The following is a 15,693-nucleotide window of genomic DNA, read 5'->3' on the forward strand; positions in this document are numbered from 1 at the left end:
CAGAAAAGAATGGGTCAGAGGAATACTCCTGAAGATGCAATGAGTGCTGGGGTCTGGCAAGTTTGGTTCCCCCTGCTACCCTGACAATAGGGAAATGAGGAGAGTGGGTCCCCAAAACTCCATCAGAACCAAGTAGGTGGCCCCAGTGTCCAGAAGAAAAGATATGGGTCACTCTGATACTGTGGCCAAGCTCCCAGTGGTCAGGCCAAGGAACTCAGCAGAAGGGCAATCTGGGAGTGATGTGCCTGTACCAAGAGGGACATGAGGACAATCAACAGCCCAATGTCCCTCTTGATGGTACTTTGGACATGGCCAGGGTGGCTTGCAGGGGTTTGGGCAGGCCCAAGCCCAGTGACCCTCCTGACCACATTTGAATCAGGGACCAAGTCCTCAAGTCTTAGGAAACAAGGGAACCTGGACAGTTGACGAAGCTGGTTGAACAGCCTTGACCAACATTTGGTATTTTTGCTTGTGGGCTTTTCATTTCTCCCATGGTACATGTGATGATGTGTATATTCTTGGACCAGGGAGTGGCACCATTGGGAGGTGTGGCCTTGTTGGAATAGGTGTGACCTGGTTGGAATAGATGTGTCACTGTGGTTGTGGGCTTAAGACCCTCACCCTAGTTGCCTGGAAGTCAGTCTTCCACTAGCAGCCTTTGGATGAAGAAGTAGAACTCTTATCTCTGCCTGCACCATGCCTGCCTGGATACTTTCATGCCTCCCGCCTTGATGATAATGAACTGAACCTCTGAACCTGTAAGCCAGCCCCAAGTAAATGGTCGTGGTGTCTGTTCACAGCAGTAAAACCCTAACTAAGACAGTACACCTTAAAGGCCAGCACTAAGACTTCTGCCTGTGGGAGTTAGGCGTCTTCTCTCCAAGCACATAAGCTTGGCCCTAATGACGGGGAAACTCTGGGAAAAGAAACAGACCATGAAGAGTTATTTACCCTCTGGGTTTTCAGGGTCTAGACTGATAAACTGTAAGAGGCCTTTGTGAGGCATTCTAGGAATCGAGAATGGTTTTCATGTTTGTCCTGGATGACCTCATGGAGTTTCTTAAAGTTACTGGTTTAAGGGCAGCCTTACAGAGACCAGCTAGGAGACACGTTGTAAACTGATCTCTAGCTAGACTGTTTCCCTAGGGTTTTGTAGTTCTATTGGGGGTCCTGGTAGGGGACCACCTCAGCCCCACTGCATTAATTTGGTGGATTTCATCTGCATGTGCTCCTGCCTGTTCCCAAATTTGCCTGCCTTCATCGGGGAGTAGATTGTTAGTTAGAATCATACATATGTCATAGAAGGTGAGACTACAGCATTGGATAATATGTTGAAATTCTTTAATGAAAGTAGAGGAGCTAGATGTATAGGACCCCAGGGTTTGGGGGTGTTGTTGTTGTTGTTGTTGTTGTTGTTGTTGTTGTTGTTGTTTTCTGCTTGAGAAAGTTAATGAAAAGGGGACATTTATTTTGACCAGGCCATCCACCTGGCAACCTCCTCAGAGGGAGAGCTGGGTGGGGAGAGACAGAGCGTGTACCACTGAGTTAGCTAAGGGGTACTGGGGCCAAGTTTGGCCACAAAGTTTAGAAACCTTTAAGTCGGGCACCATGTGACTATGTAGAGGTCTAAGGTTCTCCAAAAGTCATCCCAGTGGGGAGATTGAATGTATGGTAGAAGACACAGTTCCCACGGGTGAGGAGAGGAATGACAGACCTGAACTCAAAGGCATCCCAAGGACACAAGGAGGGCAGAAATGAGATGGCAAAAGCTATCCAGAATGTTGTCACATTGCTGGACAGGGGCCAGGGCTAAAGGACCGGACACAGTTCACCTAGTACTAGTATTTATGAAAGAGAGAGAGGAGAGAGAGAGACAGAGACAGAGAGAGGGGAAAGAGTGAGGGAGAGAGGGGAGGGGAGCAAAGGAAGGGAACGGAAGGGAAGAGGAGGGGAGGGGAGGGGAGGGAAGGGAAGGGAAAAGGGAAGGGAGAGACTGTGCTGGGTGAACTGTAGCCTCAGAGAGCATGGCTGGGGTTACTTCCATTTCCAAGAATACCAGAGAAATGCTGGACACTCAACAGTCACTCCCTCAAATCCGGGGAAGTGTTTATGCTGACCAGGAGTGGGGACTTAACAACTGTGTTGCATGGAGTGTCTAATCAATTAGCCAGGAAGTAGCCTGTTACAGGTGAACTGGAACTAGGGTCCTGGTGTGAGGCTTTGTCCCACAGAGAGGAGCACAAGCCCCAGGAGAGTCTACGGAGCCCTTTGCCATCAGTGTTATCATCTAAGCAGGTGATAGATGCCATAAAGTCACAGCATGTGACAGATCTCACATGGAAGGCTGTCTCTGGGGGGAGCGTGGAAGGAAAGAGAGCAGGGAGAGGAGCGACTGGCCTTTTGTAAGGAGATGTAGCACAAGCTCAGGGGAGGATGTGTGACTGGTAGTGACAGTGGGAATGTGTCCCATCTTGGCAGCTAGTAATGACATATCCTGCTGATGCTGGGTCCCTGGGGCCTAGTGGTGGAGATGCCTAGTTGCTAACAGATGGCATCTGAGGAGTAGCCTAAAGTTGATCTCTACTCTCCATGTGCCGTATATATCCACATTCACACACATGTGAACAACCATACATGCAGACAGGCACACACACAAAAGTAACATTGTTATCCAGTAAAATGTGTACAGCCTTCTTTCATAGATATGTTTAAATCACTATGTGTTAATGTAATACAATACAGTACAACAAATAGAATGAATTAAAAGACAAGTTGCAAAATGGTATTTTATAATGATAAGAATAGCAGCAGACACCGGGCAGTGGTGGTGCACGCCTTTAAACCCCAGCACTTGGGAGGCTGAGGCAGGCGGATTTCTGAGTTTGAGGCCAACCTGGTCTACAGAGTGAGTTCCAGGACAGCCAAGGCTACACAGAGAAACCCTATCTCGAAAAACCAAAAAAAAAAAAAAAAGAATAACAGCAGACTGCCTAAAAGGAAGCTGATAAATAAGTCCCTTCAGGTATGAGATTGGTTAGATTGTAAGGGTCTCTAGACCATGATTGGGCCTGGAGATGGTAGAGAGAGCATTGGATATGCAGTACATAATATGGAGAGCTAAATGTGGTGGTTCCTTTAAAGGCACCGCCTTTAAAACCAGAAAGGTGCTTCACTAAGAGTTATAACAAAAGAGACAGGAAGAGTATGTTCCTTTTGGAGTCTGCTCATCTTTCTTTTCTGTAGGTTTTATGTGTCCTCAAGACCAGGGCAGACAGAATGATGGACATATTTTTCCTTGGAGAGGAAACATGAAATGATGTCCTCTGTCTCAAGAACATCCGAGAATACTCATTCTTGCTGTACTATGCAATAGCTATGAGCTTCCTCTTCTAACCACCACTGTAGGTCGTTGTGGGCGGTCCCTTCACCTTTGATTGACAGTATCCGAGCACCTCTGCTAGGGTTTGGTGCGCTTCTTGTATACTGTATTGGCTAATATTGTCAACTTGTCGGGATTTAGAATCATGCATGGGACAAGCTTCTGTGCATGTGTGTGAGGATGTATCTTGAGTGGGTTAACTGAGGTGGGAAGATCCACCCTATAAGATGGCGGATGCAATGTGACCATCTGCCTCAAGTGCCTGCCTGCCGTTGTGGCTGCTCTGCCAGTTCAAACACTTGAACTATGAATCCGAATAAGTGCTTTCTCCCCCAAGTGCTTTTATCAGGGTATTTTATTACAACAGTAGTAGTACTAAATAATACAAGTACCGCTATTATTTTCTTTCGTTTTGTATGGAGGCTGGACCACAGTCAGAGTAACCTGAAATCCATCAGGCTAGACCCACACTCCCGGGCATCATCCTGTCTCAGCCTCCCGGGTTCTTAGGTGTGCACCTCCACACCCAGCCTAATATTGTTCTCCTATCCGTTACAGCCCTTATGCCAGATGACACCTTGTTGATGACTTCTGAGTGCATGAACGTGACACATAAGACCAGAAGCCAGAATGTCGGCACAGTGTTGGGCACTCGGTGAAGTATCTGGTCACTGACAGGACTGATGGCCAGAAGAGCTATGTTCATCATGTGGCCCAGGGTTAAAGGCAAGTTGATGGGAACTGGAGGGGAGAAGACAGTGTCCATGTATATGCCATGTTGCTCCTAGCTGTGTAGTTTAGGAGGCTGCCCACCTCCTTTGTGGCATCCTCATTCACAGGTTGGAGAAAAGTGCCTTCCTGTTATGTTGCTATTATTACCATCCAGGAGCCATTCTCTGTAGACTTTATATTCTCCTTCCTGCTCACCAGTGCTTTGCATGTTCCCGGGACCTGAACTGTCTTGTCTCCAAATTCCACATCCCAGTGATGGCAGCTAGAGTCAAAGCTGGGAGTCCCCAGGGTAGTGATGGAAGTCTAGAACCTCTGGAGACTGTCAGGCAGCAGGTACGCCTTGTCTCCAAATCTCACACTCTCCGTATCATCGAGAAGATGAGGTTGGGTGAGCAGCTGCTAGGTCCAAATCACGGTAACTGCAGGAAGAAGAATGCCTAGCTGGGAGTGCGGATCTGTGGGCTTCTCCCAAGGTGCTCCCAGTCTAAGGAAGAGGGAATTTATTGAGATTGTGGTAGGGGATAGGAACATACAGGGACCCTTTATACCAAGGCCACTACTTGCCTTGATTTTGGCATTTACCAGCATGTTCTTAAGCGCCAGTCAGTTCTGGACTACAGAAGGGGGAGGGGGAGGGGAAAGAAAGATGGAATAAAGTTTATAGTATACCCATTCAGGGGGTCTGAGTTACACTTTCCCCACAAGGAAAGATTAGGATTCTCCTGCTTAGACTCTGCATCCTATGTCATCCAAGGCCCCCCAGGCACCCTAAACACTGAAGCTGCTACTTCAATCAACAAGGCAGAGCTCTGGGGTCTTTTATGACCTGTTTTGTGCTTCCATTCTAGGTGTATTCCTCCCTCTTCTGAATGGTTCCCCCAGAGCAAGAGATAAAGGATAATTACAAAAACCCTTGCTTAGCTCGTTACCACCATACTTACGAATGAAGGTTTCCATTTCAGCAAAGATTTAAATTTTCTTTTGTTGTTCTGGGAATGGAGCTCATGGAGCTCACGTGTGTCTTGAGCTGGTTGAGGATGAAGGTAATCTTGAGGTTCTGATCCTCCAGCTTTCTGTTCTGGGTAAAATACTACATCACAGTCTTGTGTGTGTGCACCATCACACTTTAGGTGAACGGTGGGGACCAAGCCCTGGACCTGTGTGGTGCTGGGCTGTCGCCCTTCCTGTTTTGCTGCATCTGAAGCACTGAATGCCATTTCAGACCTCAGCATTTCTAAAATTAAAAAAGGAAAACAGAAGAAACTGAGTTTTCTGAAAGAGTTGGATCAGAAGAAAGCTGGAGGCAGGGTCATAAAGGTTTTACTGGGTGGGGAAGTGACCGGACAGGCTCTGAGTTGCCTGAAGCCCAGGGAGGAAATGAGCAAGGATTCACTGACCTGAGAAATGCTGCATATTCTTCTCCACAGACTTTGACTTCTGGTAGAGCAGGTGGAGCTTTTCTTTAACACCTGGAGGAGTGTCCAACAGCTCAGAAGCAGACATCATCTTAGCCCTAGAGACAAGAGATTGTCGGCCAGAGAAGACAAGAGCAAGATGTTCTCTGGGGCCCTGTGAGCTGACAGACCATCCCAGTTTGGGTGATGCAAAGAAGTCTTTCTTAGACTCAAAGCTCTGGCACTGGTCCGGAACCTCAGCTGTACATTGGCATCTCTGAACTAGAAATCACAATGAGTTTAAGTGGCAGCTTTAAAACTGAGTTTAGTCTTGCTATCAGATTAATTGTACTATTTCTATTGAAAGAAAAAGAACAACAAAATGCTACTTCACTCCTATTAGGATGGCCATTGTAACAGCAAAAACAAAATGATAAGAGGAAATTATAAGTTGATGACAAAGAGATGGAGAATTAGCCCTGTAGGAGGGGATGTAAAATGATGTATATACCATAGGGAAGAGTGTGCAGGTTCCTTAAAATTTATAAATTGGGTGGAAATACATTGTAAAATCTGAGACATTGAAAACAATCCCAAGCAGCACTTATATAGTGCTCGTAACACCACCATCGCCAACAACCCCAAGGTAGAAATGTCCAAATGTCCACCAACAAATGAACAAATAATATGTGATACCTGCATACAAAGGGGGGTCACTTGGCAATTAAACTGAGTGGGATTCTGATACAGCTACAATGTGAAGAAGCCTTGAAAACATGCGGAGTGAGAGTAAGCCAAAGGCTAAAGGACAAACATTGTATGATTCTGATAATACGGGGTATTTAGAACAATCAAACTAATAAACAGGGAGAACAGACTAGTGGTTGCCAGGCAGCAGGGGAGGGAGAATGAGGAATTAGTGCTCAATGGTACAGAGTTCCTACGTGGGAAAACAAAAAGGTTCTGGAGTTAGACTGTGCAAACAGGTGCACACCAATGAAGCCATATTAACATTAGTGAACTGCAGGCATAAAATAACCGAGATTTTATGATATGCGTATTTTTTTGGAAAAATAACTTTTAAACCTCCACTAACCCCCAACTCTCAACCTCAACACTGAGATTCAGTTGGTGTGTCTGTGGCTTGGAAACCAGGACTTTGTAAAGTTCCTAAGTAACTGAGATGTAGCCTTTTCCAGTTCACCTCTCTTTCCCCTGCCTGCTGGGCTTAATCCACCTTCAAATTGATCCCCGAGGACACCCCCACCCCATCCCAAAGTGCTTGAGACCAGAGGCAGCTCTAGGAACCCTGTCCTAAAACAAATGACATCCATTCGAGAGGTTTCTTGGGAAAGTACCACTTGGATTCGGCAGGCCTGGGATAAATTCCTTCTCGGCAGTCCATTCCTGCCCTCCCCAGTGCCCACACATTTTGTTCTTCCCACTCAAATTCAGGAATGACAGTCTCAGGAAGCTTTAGGAAACAGGAGTCCTGGGTTACAGACCCAGCTCCTTCATAGGACTGTCTCATCCAAATGCTTTCTTTCTGCAAACACCCAAGGGGACACCATGGGAACTCTCAGTACCTGTGCAAGGTGATTCCAATGTCCTAAGAGAGAAAAGAGGAAAGCTCTCTATTAACAGTCTCCAAGAGCTGTGACTCCCCAGCAGCAAGCTGCTCTCTGACTCCCAGTCCTAAGGTGCCAGTCAACAGGATTGTTTCTCCTCATGGTAATTCTAATCACCAAGATGGAAGCCTTGCCTGGGCCCACACTGCAACCACCCTCAAGTTCTTCTGGTCTTTTCTTGGGTGATGCCAGGGGCATCCTACATGCTAAGAAGTTCTGGGCTCCTGAGAGAGCTCATCAAAAAAGACACTGTGGGTCACTGAGACCAAGTCCCATTCCAGGCCTTAATGGTCATGCTTCCTGGCTTGGGGGTGAGGTGTAAAGAGCCCCAGTCATGCCATTGCTCACAGAAGGCAGGCAAAGGCCAGGCACATTCATACTGACCTGCATGAGCTCCCACTCTGGCTGGTCGTGCTTGGCCTCTAGCTCTCCAATCAGCTCATCCAGTAGGGAAACCCGGGTGTAGCATGTCTCTCTGACCTTGCTGATGGTCTGCCTTAGCTCCTGTAGCCAGGTCATAAAGAGCTGCTCTTGCTTCTCCAGGAATTGGTAGAGCTTCTCAAGTGGACATGAACTCTTCTGCTTCTGGGTTTCTGTTTGTTTCTGGGGAACATAGAATTGGGAGGTGTGTGGGTGTGTGTATCTAGGGATGCCCTCCAAGCGCATCTGATAGAGATGGATGAGAGACAGGCTTTCTCGGAGTGACGTTTGAATGAGAATGGCTCCTATAAGGCTCATAGACTTGAAAGTTTGATCCACAGTTGGTGGAACTGTTGGGGAAGGATTAGGAGGTGTGGTCTTAGGAATAGGCATGTCACTGAGGTTGAGCTTTGAGGTTGCAGAAGCCCACACCCTTTCTAATTTTCTTTCTCTGTCTCTCCTCATCTCCATCTCCTCTGTCTGTCTCTGCCTCTCTGTCTGTTTCTGTCTCTGTCTCTCTCTTCTCTCTTTGACCCCCTCTTCCTTGGCCTTATGCATATAGATTAGATGTAAGCTCTCAGCTACTGCTTCAGCGCCAAGCCTGCCTGCCTGGTGCCATGCTTCCAGCCATGATGCTCATGGTCTCTAACCTTCTAGAATCATGAGCCCCCAATTAAATGCTTTCTGTCATAAGTTGCCTTGGTCATGGTGTCTATTCACAGCAATTTAAAGTTTAACTATCTTAAGATTTAACTATTCTTATGTGAACAATATTTTGCCCAAATGTATTTGTATATGTACCACACATGTATCCGGTGCCCTCAGAAGTCAGAAGAGGACATCAGATGCCCTGAAACTGGAATATGGGTGGCCGTGAGACACCAAGTAAGTGCTGTGAATTGAACTCAGGACCTCTGCAAGAGCAACAAGTGCTCTCAACTGCTGAGCCATCCCTCTGGCCCACATCTTCACAGCAAGGTAAATGTAACTAAGACTCTTTGCCTCTTACAGACATGGGCTCCAGAATGGGGAGCAATCTGGGGGACTTACCAGAACAGGCAGCATAAGAGGAGCTGGCTCTTGGGAAAACCTACTGAGTATGAACATGGTACTATGTTCATCAGTTTTCCCTCCATAATTTCCATGTTGAAGTCCCCAGTGCCTCAGAGTATGATCCTATCTGGATATAGGATACTTGCAGATCACTTGGATAACGTGAGGTCATTCTAGAGTCAGCTGACATCCAGGCAATCTAGGAGTGTGTAACAAGATCTAGTCTCAACAAGCCAAAGGGGCTTGGAATTTAACTCAAGGATAAAACCCTTTCCTAACAAGTAAAAAGTCCAAAGTTCTGTCCCTAGAACTGAGGGAAAGGCCTCCAAGAGTCAATATAACTTTTATAAAGGTTATAAATAAAAAAGTAAATAATTATTCAATAAATTAATTAAATAATATATAATTTTTAAAATTAAAGATACATATTATCATTCTAAGACTGGATCTTTCTATGCAGCCCTGGCTGGCCTGGGACTTGTTATATAGACCAGGCTCTCTCAGACTTGTGGCCTTCTTCCTGTCTCTGTCTCCTGAGTGCTAGGATAACAAGTATATGTCAATATTCCCAGATATTTTGGTGTGTGTAGGTCTAATGTAGCACAGGCTGGTTTTGAACTTGCTATGTAGCTAGTAGTGAACTTGAATTTATCCTCCTGCCTCTACCTTCCAAATGCCAAGGCTATAGGTGTGTGCCACCATATCTAGTTTTTGTCATACTGGGGATGGAACTCGGTGCCCAATTGATTCTAAGCAGCTATTCTACCAACTGAGCTACATCTCTGTCTCCAATTATAATTATAAAAACAATCCGGAGACTTTTTCAAGTGACAGCTGCTCTCTCTAGTTTCTCTGACCTGTTCAGTTGTAAGGAGAAAGTAAGCAGGTCCTTAGAGATACCCTCCTCCCAGACAGGGAGCTACAAGAATGAGCTCACCTTAGGCCTTCCTACTTGCCACTGAGACTCAACAACAGGTGACCATCTCTGCTGCCCTGTGAATGGGAGCAGACCCTCAGGAACCTGTCTTCACTCTCTGTTCCCTCACGTTTTCTGCAGGTGTAAACAGGCAAGGACTGGCCCAGGGCCTCACCAGGAAGTCGTCTGTTTTCTTGTCTCCCTGTAGCCTGTGCTCCTCCACATATCCCCTCATCTCTCGCAGGCGCTCCAGCTGCTTCCGGATCTGCTCCTGCAGAAGAGTACTGGTTTAGATGCTCCCACTTGACTTGCCATTTTTAGCCTGTACCAATTCTAGAGGAAAGACTCAGCTACTGGGAGCAGAGCCAGGCAAGGGGGGGGGGGCTGCAACTGAAAGCAAGAGATGGGGGTGCGGGTTCTAGGAAAGAAGAGGCATGAATTCATCACCAAGGGAAACAGAGCCACGCAGAGCACCGATGATCACTGAGAGAGAATCCAGACTTCATGAAAACCAATGCCCTTGGAATGCTGAACATTATAAGTTATCCGTTCCTTCTTTGCCGTCCCGGTTTATCTTGTGTTTTTACCATTTGGAGCCCAGGAATCCTGACTAACGCATCCCCATCCCAGAGGGGTTGGATAAAGAACATAGGCCCAAGTGTCCAATTCCCAGGGAGAGATGGGGCCAGGCAACGGAGCACCTTACCTTGTACTCGAGCGCAGCCTCCTCTATGGGGCGCACTCGATGTCCTTGATGCTCCAGGCTCAGCCTGCAGATGAGGCAGATGGGCTCCCTGTGGTCCTCACAGAAAAGCAGCTGCACCTGCTTCATGTGACGAGGGCACTGTGGTAGGGACTGGGGGCTCTGGGCTTCGCGGCTCTTTCTGGCAAGTAAACTTTGACACTGGAAGCATATGGAGCGTCTGCCAGAGGCCTTGGGATCCCCAGGAGCAATGGAGCAGCTACAGGAAGTTTGCACACAGGCATCACCACGCAGGTCTCCTTCCTGGGTGTGGCAAAGAGGGCACGCAGCCTTGTCCTGTGACCTTCCTGGAGACACAGCAGTGGAAAAATCTCCTCAGTGGAAAACTCAAGATTCTTACAGGAGAGCAGTTATTCATAGGGCACACATATTCTCAGATCTGGCTACTTCCCAGCATGCTCTTCTCTGACTTCCATCCAAACGAGGTTGTCACCAGGTTACTGAGGCTGGGGGTAAAACTTTCTGTTTTTCTGGGCCTGGCTTTCTTGTCATTTATTCTGTGAGATGCCCGTGACCCTTTGGTACAAATCCTATGCTTTCCCCTAGACACAGATCTAGCGGGTCATATAAAAGAAAGCAAAACATGCTGACAGCATTTGCTTTCTTATATCAAACTATCACAGATTGCCCACAATTCAAGTCAGAGCTCCCGGGGCTGGTCACGGTGTGTGCCACATGTATTGACAGATCCTCACTCCTAGCAAAAAAAAAAAAAAAAATACTGGCCCCGAGAGCATGGCAGCATTTGGAACCTGTGTGCTAGGTGAATCCTCTGCTCCCATTCAAGGATCACAAATAAAAGCAAAGAAAAAGACTGTATAAAGCCAACGGGTGATTCTCACATCGAAGACAGAACAGTTCCACAAGTTCTGCTCCAAGGCTATGGGCAGTGGCTCTATGTGTCAGAAGTGAGAGGAGATGCAGAAGAAATAAAAACACACCTTCTTCCTTCCTTCTCCCTCCCTGGCCCAGGAATTTACCTCACAAGCAAAATCATAGTGTCCCATAAGAAACCATTCTGGTAACAGAATCAATCGTTCACCTAGAGGGCTGCTCCTTCCAGCTCACTCCGAACGGAAACTCTCAGCCTCCTGTGCTATTGCCAGAAGTCATTTGATCAAATTCTACTCAAAGGGAAGTGAGCGAAGACAGACAGCTTCTAGAAACTTTTAAAAGTCTTCTTTGTATCATGATGTCCCCTTTGACCCTCTGTACTCCCTACTCCCTTCTCTACATCATGACGTCCCCTTTGATCTTCCATACTCATGAGTGGAACCAGGCAAGGTTATGAATTTAAGAAGAAAAAAAAAAAACTTGAAGCGGAAAAACAGCTCAGCAAAAGTCTTAGTTGTGGTCACACAAACGTAAGTCATTTGTGTGAAAGAGGAACAAGCTGTGTTGTTCACCTAAGCTGGTGGTTTCTGACTCTCACAGACAAGCATAATCCTGATGACTAATTCCCCAGTAAGAGAGCTTTGGTCAACATCTTTTCCCTGCCCAGAGAAAGTTGATTAGTGGAATCTCTGGTCCAAGACCTCCCCTGTGGGGTCACTGTGGGAAAGCAGTATTGTAACCCATTCCTTTCTAGATTCTTAACCTAGCCTGTGCTTCTCTATACAAGAACTTCTGAGGGCTCAACCACTAACCGAAATTTAATGCAACCTGTAGTGCAGGATGTGTAAATGTGCATTTTTCTGGGCCTGTATCACATTTTCTGGAGACCTGAGGGAGGTTACCTTCACAAGCGGCCTGTCCTACGGATGCTGGGTCTTCTGAAGTTTTGGCTGGTTTTTCACATAGTGACAAAGGCATTTCTGGATCAGAGAGTATGCTGCCAGCCATCTTTCCCGAGGACTCTGTGGTTTCTGAACTCCCATTTCCATTTTCCATCCTTGATGTAGTGCATCTCTCCTCCCCAATCAACGATGTTTTGGAAGACATGTTTCTGAATGTCTCTTCATCCAGCACCGTGGGATGCTCTGGAATCCCTGTGCCCTTTTCTAGAGCCCCAGTAGTCCTTCCATTCAGGGTAGGTGTTCTCATGCGAATGAGACTCCCATTTCTTGTTTCCTCTTGAGTCGGAAGAGCTTCTGAATTTGGGGGTTCTCCTTCTCTTGAATAAGTGGTAATTTCAAGACTCCTTGGTCGCTTCTTTCCTGAAGGCAAATACACATACACTTCAGCTCTCTTGCTTTCTCTCCTCCCTGGGACATTGTAGAGTCCTTGAAGCCTCCCTGCAGAGCTGGCATTCCTGCGGAGCTGGGCACTTGCATTCTCCTTGTCCCCTGGGGACTGGGTACCCTGGGTTCTCCTATAGAGGGGCGCTGCGCTCCTGGTCCAGGGCTTAGTCTGTGAGTCCAGGCTCTCAGGGCCCCTCTGATCCTTCCTTTTGGCCAGTGACTTCTTCTGGGGTCCCTTCCCCACTTCAGCCTGGCTGGGTGGCAGGGGGTCTGATTCATCATTGTTTTGCTGGGTCCTATCACCTTCAGGGACATCTGATACCTTCACACTCTTGGCTTTATTCTCTGCAGAAGACTGGACAGAACCACCAATTCTATTTTCTTCAGTTAAATGTTCTAGAAAGACAATAAGATACAGTCATGAAGCTGTGCTATATTCAAGGCTGGGGATGGAGGAAGGAAGAGAGAAACTCCTTAGAAGTTACTAAAAGCAAAAAACTGAACATTCTAGACAGCAGACATCCATTACACAGAACCATAAAATACATAGTAAATAAAAGCTGGGTTACTGTTATGGATGCATGCACGACTGTAGCTGTGAAATTTGACTTATGAAGCAAAGCAAATAGGAAAGCAACCAGCTCAGTAAGCGAAGGCCAACGAGCTCAGCCTCCAGAACCCACAGCGGGAAGAGAAGCAATGCCTTCAAGTTGTCCTCTGACCTTCATGCCAGGGCACACACACACTTACATATGCAGACAGACACAAAATACATAAGCAAAATAAAATTAAAATAGGAGCCTGGAGAGACAGAGAGATGGCTCAGCAGTTCAAAGCATCGGGGACTCTTCTACAGCCCCCAGATTCAGTTCCCCGAATCCACACAGTAGCTCGCAACCATCTGTAACTCCAAGTCCAGGGAATCTGATTCCCTCTTCTGGCTTTTGTGGACATCAAGATTGCAAAGTGATGCACACACATACATGCAGGCAAAACACCCACACACATAAAATTAATTAATTAAAAAAGGAACGTATAGAAATGAATCATTTTCAATCATAGCACAAACTGAAGAAAATCTCAGGTCACAAAGGTAAACGTAGATGGTATTTGAAAACAAGTTGGGGGAACTGGAGAGATGGAGCCATGGTTAAGAGCTCTGACTGCTCTTCCAGAGGTCCTGAGTTCAATTCTCAGCAACCACATGGTGGCTCACAACCATCCGTAATGAGATCTGACACCCTCTTCTGGTGTGTCTGAAGAGAGCAATGGTGTACTCATATACATAAAATAAATAAATGAATTTTTTAATTAATTAATTTTTAAAAAAGAAAGAAAACTAGTTGGAACAGGTGTGGTGGTGTAGTTTCTAACCTCAGCTGTCTGGACACAGGGGCAGGAGCATCTTTAGAGTTTGAAGCTAGTCTCGTCTATATAGTGAGGCCCTGTCTAAAAATCAAAACCAAAAAAATAACAAAAACAAAACCAGCAAGCAAACTTCAGGATATTGCAATTTCAGGATATTGAAGCTTAAAGACAGATAAGGTTTAATTTCAAAGTCTACATAATGAAGATAACTCATGACTCACAACTTAGATTTTCATTTGAAGAAACCTTTCATTAAAAGCAAAGAATGTTTAACTATCCTTGTAAAGTATTCCAAGGAAGAACACTACATGGAAATTGGGTGGTTAGTGAGATTCTCGGGCATGTTAGTATGGTTCTGCTAACCTGATGTTAGTCTTGGCATGCTTATTAGTTGAGAAAATGGAGTAAAGACTTCTCTAGGTTTCGCTCCATTCATGATTCACCTGTCCTGATTCTCACCCACAGCTGGAATATCAGTTTTTATTATTAATGTCTTTGGGAGCCTGGGAGCTTCACTAAGCAGGTTACAAGGGCCAGAGAGAAGGACGAGGCATGCTAGATTCACACTCCTTGAGCTGAAGTGGACAGGGGCTTCCTAACCCTTAAGCTAGCAAGCTTGTGTCCGAGCATCCCTTCCTTCCTCCACCGGGAGCTAGCATCCATCCCCACTGGGAAGAAGCTTGGCTACTTACCTGTGCTTGTGACTTTGCGCAGCTCCTCTGCTAGTTGGCGTTGGTTGGTGGCCCGCAGGATCTGCAGGGTCAATCTTACAGCATACTCCTCCCCATAGTAGGTTATCAGGAGGCTGGCCAGCTTTACTGGCCTGGCCATCTGCATATGGCCCCGGGGGATCCTAGAGTGGCCCTTCTCCAGGCTGGTGTTCTGCAGCTTGAACTTGAACTTCTCAAAGTCATAGGGCAGCAGCTCCTCCAGTGTGCTTAGCAGATGATCACCAAGGGTCTTGGCCATGGTGCGGGCCAGGAGGGACTGCAGTCAGCTATGTAGCTTCTGGCAGACAATAATGACCTCTCTCCTGCAACTTGAGAACAAGTAAGAAATAGCTTGTGAAATAACGGACAAGGCACAGGAAACACATCGGCTTTGGTGGGAACTGAGAGTAACGATGAGGGCGTGTCCAGGGTCTAGCCTGCTGCATGCTTTCTTTGACGATTCAGAGTCTTTTCCAATCGGGAGGTCTCCACCTTGCCAGCCTATGTCCTGGTTGAACAAAAGGCAGGCCAGACTCTAAGAGGGGTTCTGGGCTTGAGAGCCAGGCCTTCCAGCTGCTCTTGCACCCTTGCTTGCTCTCAGGACCCTAGGCCGTGAAAGAGAAGGGGAGAGATAATCTTGCATGGAGTTGGCCCCCTCTGGTCATCTGCTCTCTTTGGACTCTTGGGGTTTATAGACCCCCAGGGCCAATGGCAGGTGAGGAACAAACAGCAAATAATCCCTATAGGTTTTGCCTGGGCCTTCTCAAGAAAGCAGAAGCCAGAAAGGCACTGCAGTGCATTTCCAGTCTGTCTGGTCCATGTCTAGTCTATCCAGCAGTGTAAAGTGTTCATGGACCTGAGGACCATGTTTGTTGCCAGCATTCTCATGCATCTATTCCCACAGCCGACTTGGCCCTGGCTTCCGAGGTTCACTAACTGCTTCTGTGTCACATTTTCTGTGGCTTCCTTTACTTTTGTCTTAACCATTGGAGAATAAATAAAAAGCGTTATTATCTATTATTCTAAACACCCTAGAGATCTGTGAAGGCTGACTTTGGTTGCCAATCTGACATGCTTGGGAAGAGGGAACCTCAATTGAAAATCCACCTCCATCAGAATGGCCTGTAGGCATGTATGTGGGGCTTTTTCC

The 15,693-nt window shown here is 46.7% G+C and overlaps 1 protein-coding gene across 3 annotated transcripts; it reads right to left on the reverse strand.

Annotated features, from left to right (window-relative positions):
- Positions 1–3,716: 3,716 nt before the first annotated feature.
- On the reverse strand, positions 3,717–14,864 carry Mefv (MEFV innate immuity regulator, pyrin). Of its 3 annotated transcripts, XM_021209806.1 has the most exons (10): positions 14,526–14,864; positions 12,022–12,861; positions 10,229–10,572; positions 9,698–9,793; positions 7,518–7,736; positions 7,092–7,114; positions 5,509–5,624; positions 5,053–5,345; positions 4,694–4,725; positions 3,720–4,530 (listed from the first exon to the last, which is right to left on the reverse strand). In XM_021209806.1, exons 1-10 carry the CDS (start codon positions 14,800–14,802, stop codon positions 4,479–4,481), a joined length of 2,292 nt encoding a protein of 763 aa, XP_021065465.1. In that variant the 5' UTR covers positions 14,803–14,864; the 3' UTR covers positions 3,720–4,478. The 3 variants fall into 3 exon arrangements, with proteins under 3 accessions (XP_021065467.1, XP_021065464.1, XP_021065465.1); XM_021209808.1 differs by lacking the exon at positions 4,694–4,725 and having other exon boundaries at positions 3,717–4,530; XM_021209805.1 differs by lacking the exon at positions 4,694–4,725 and having other exon boundaries at positions 3,717–4,595; positions 11,932–12,861.
- Between the last annotated feature and the right edge of the window lie 829 nt (positions 14,865–15,693).

The sequence above is a fragment of the Mus pahari genome, chromosome 12 (genome assembly GCF_900095145.1).
Source record: "Mus pahari chromosome 12, PAHARI_EIJ_v1.1, whole genome shotgun sequence".
NCBI classification, from domain to species: Eukaryota; Metazoa; Chordata; class Mammalia; order Rodentia; family Muridae; genus Mus; species Mus pahari.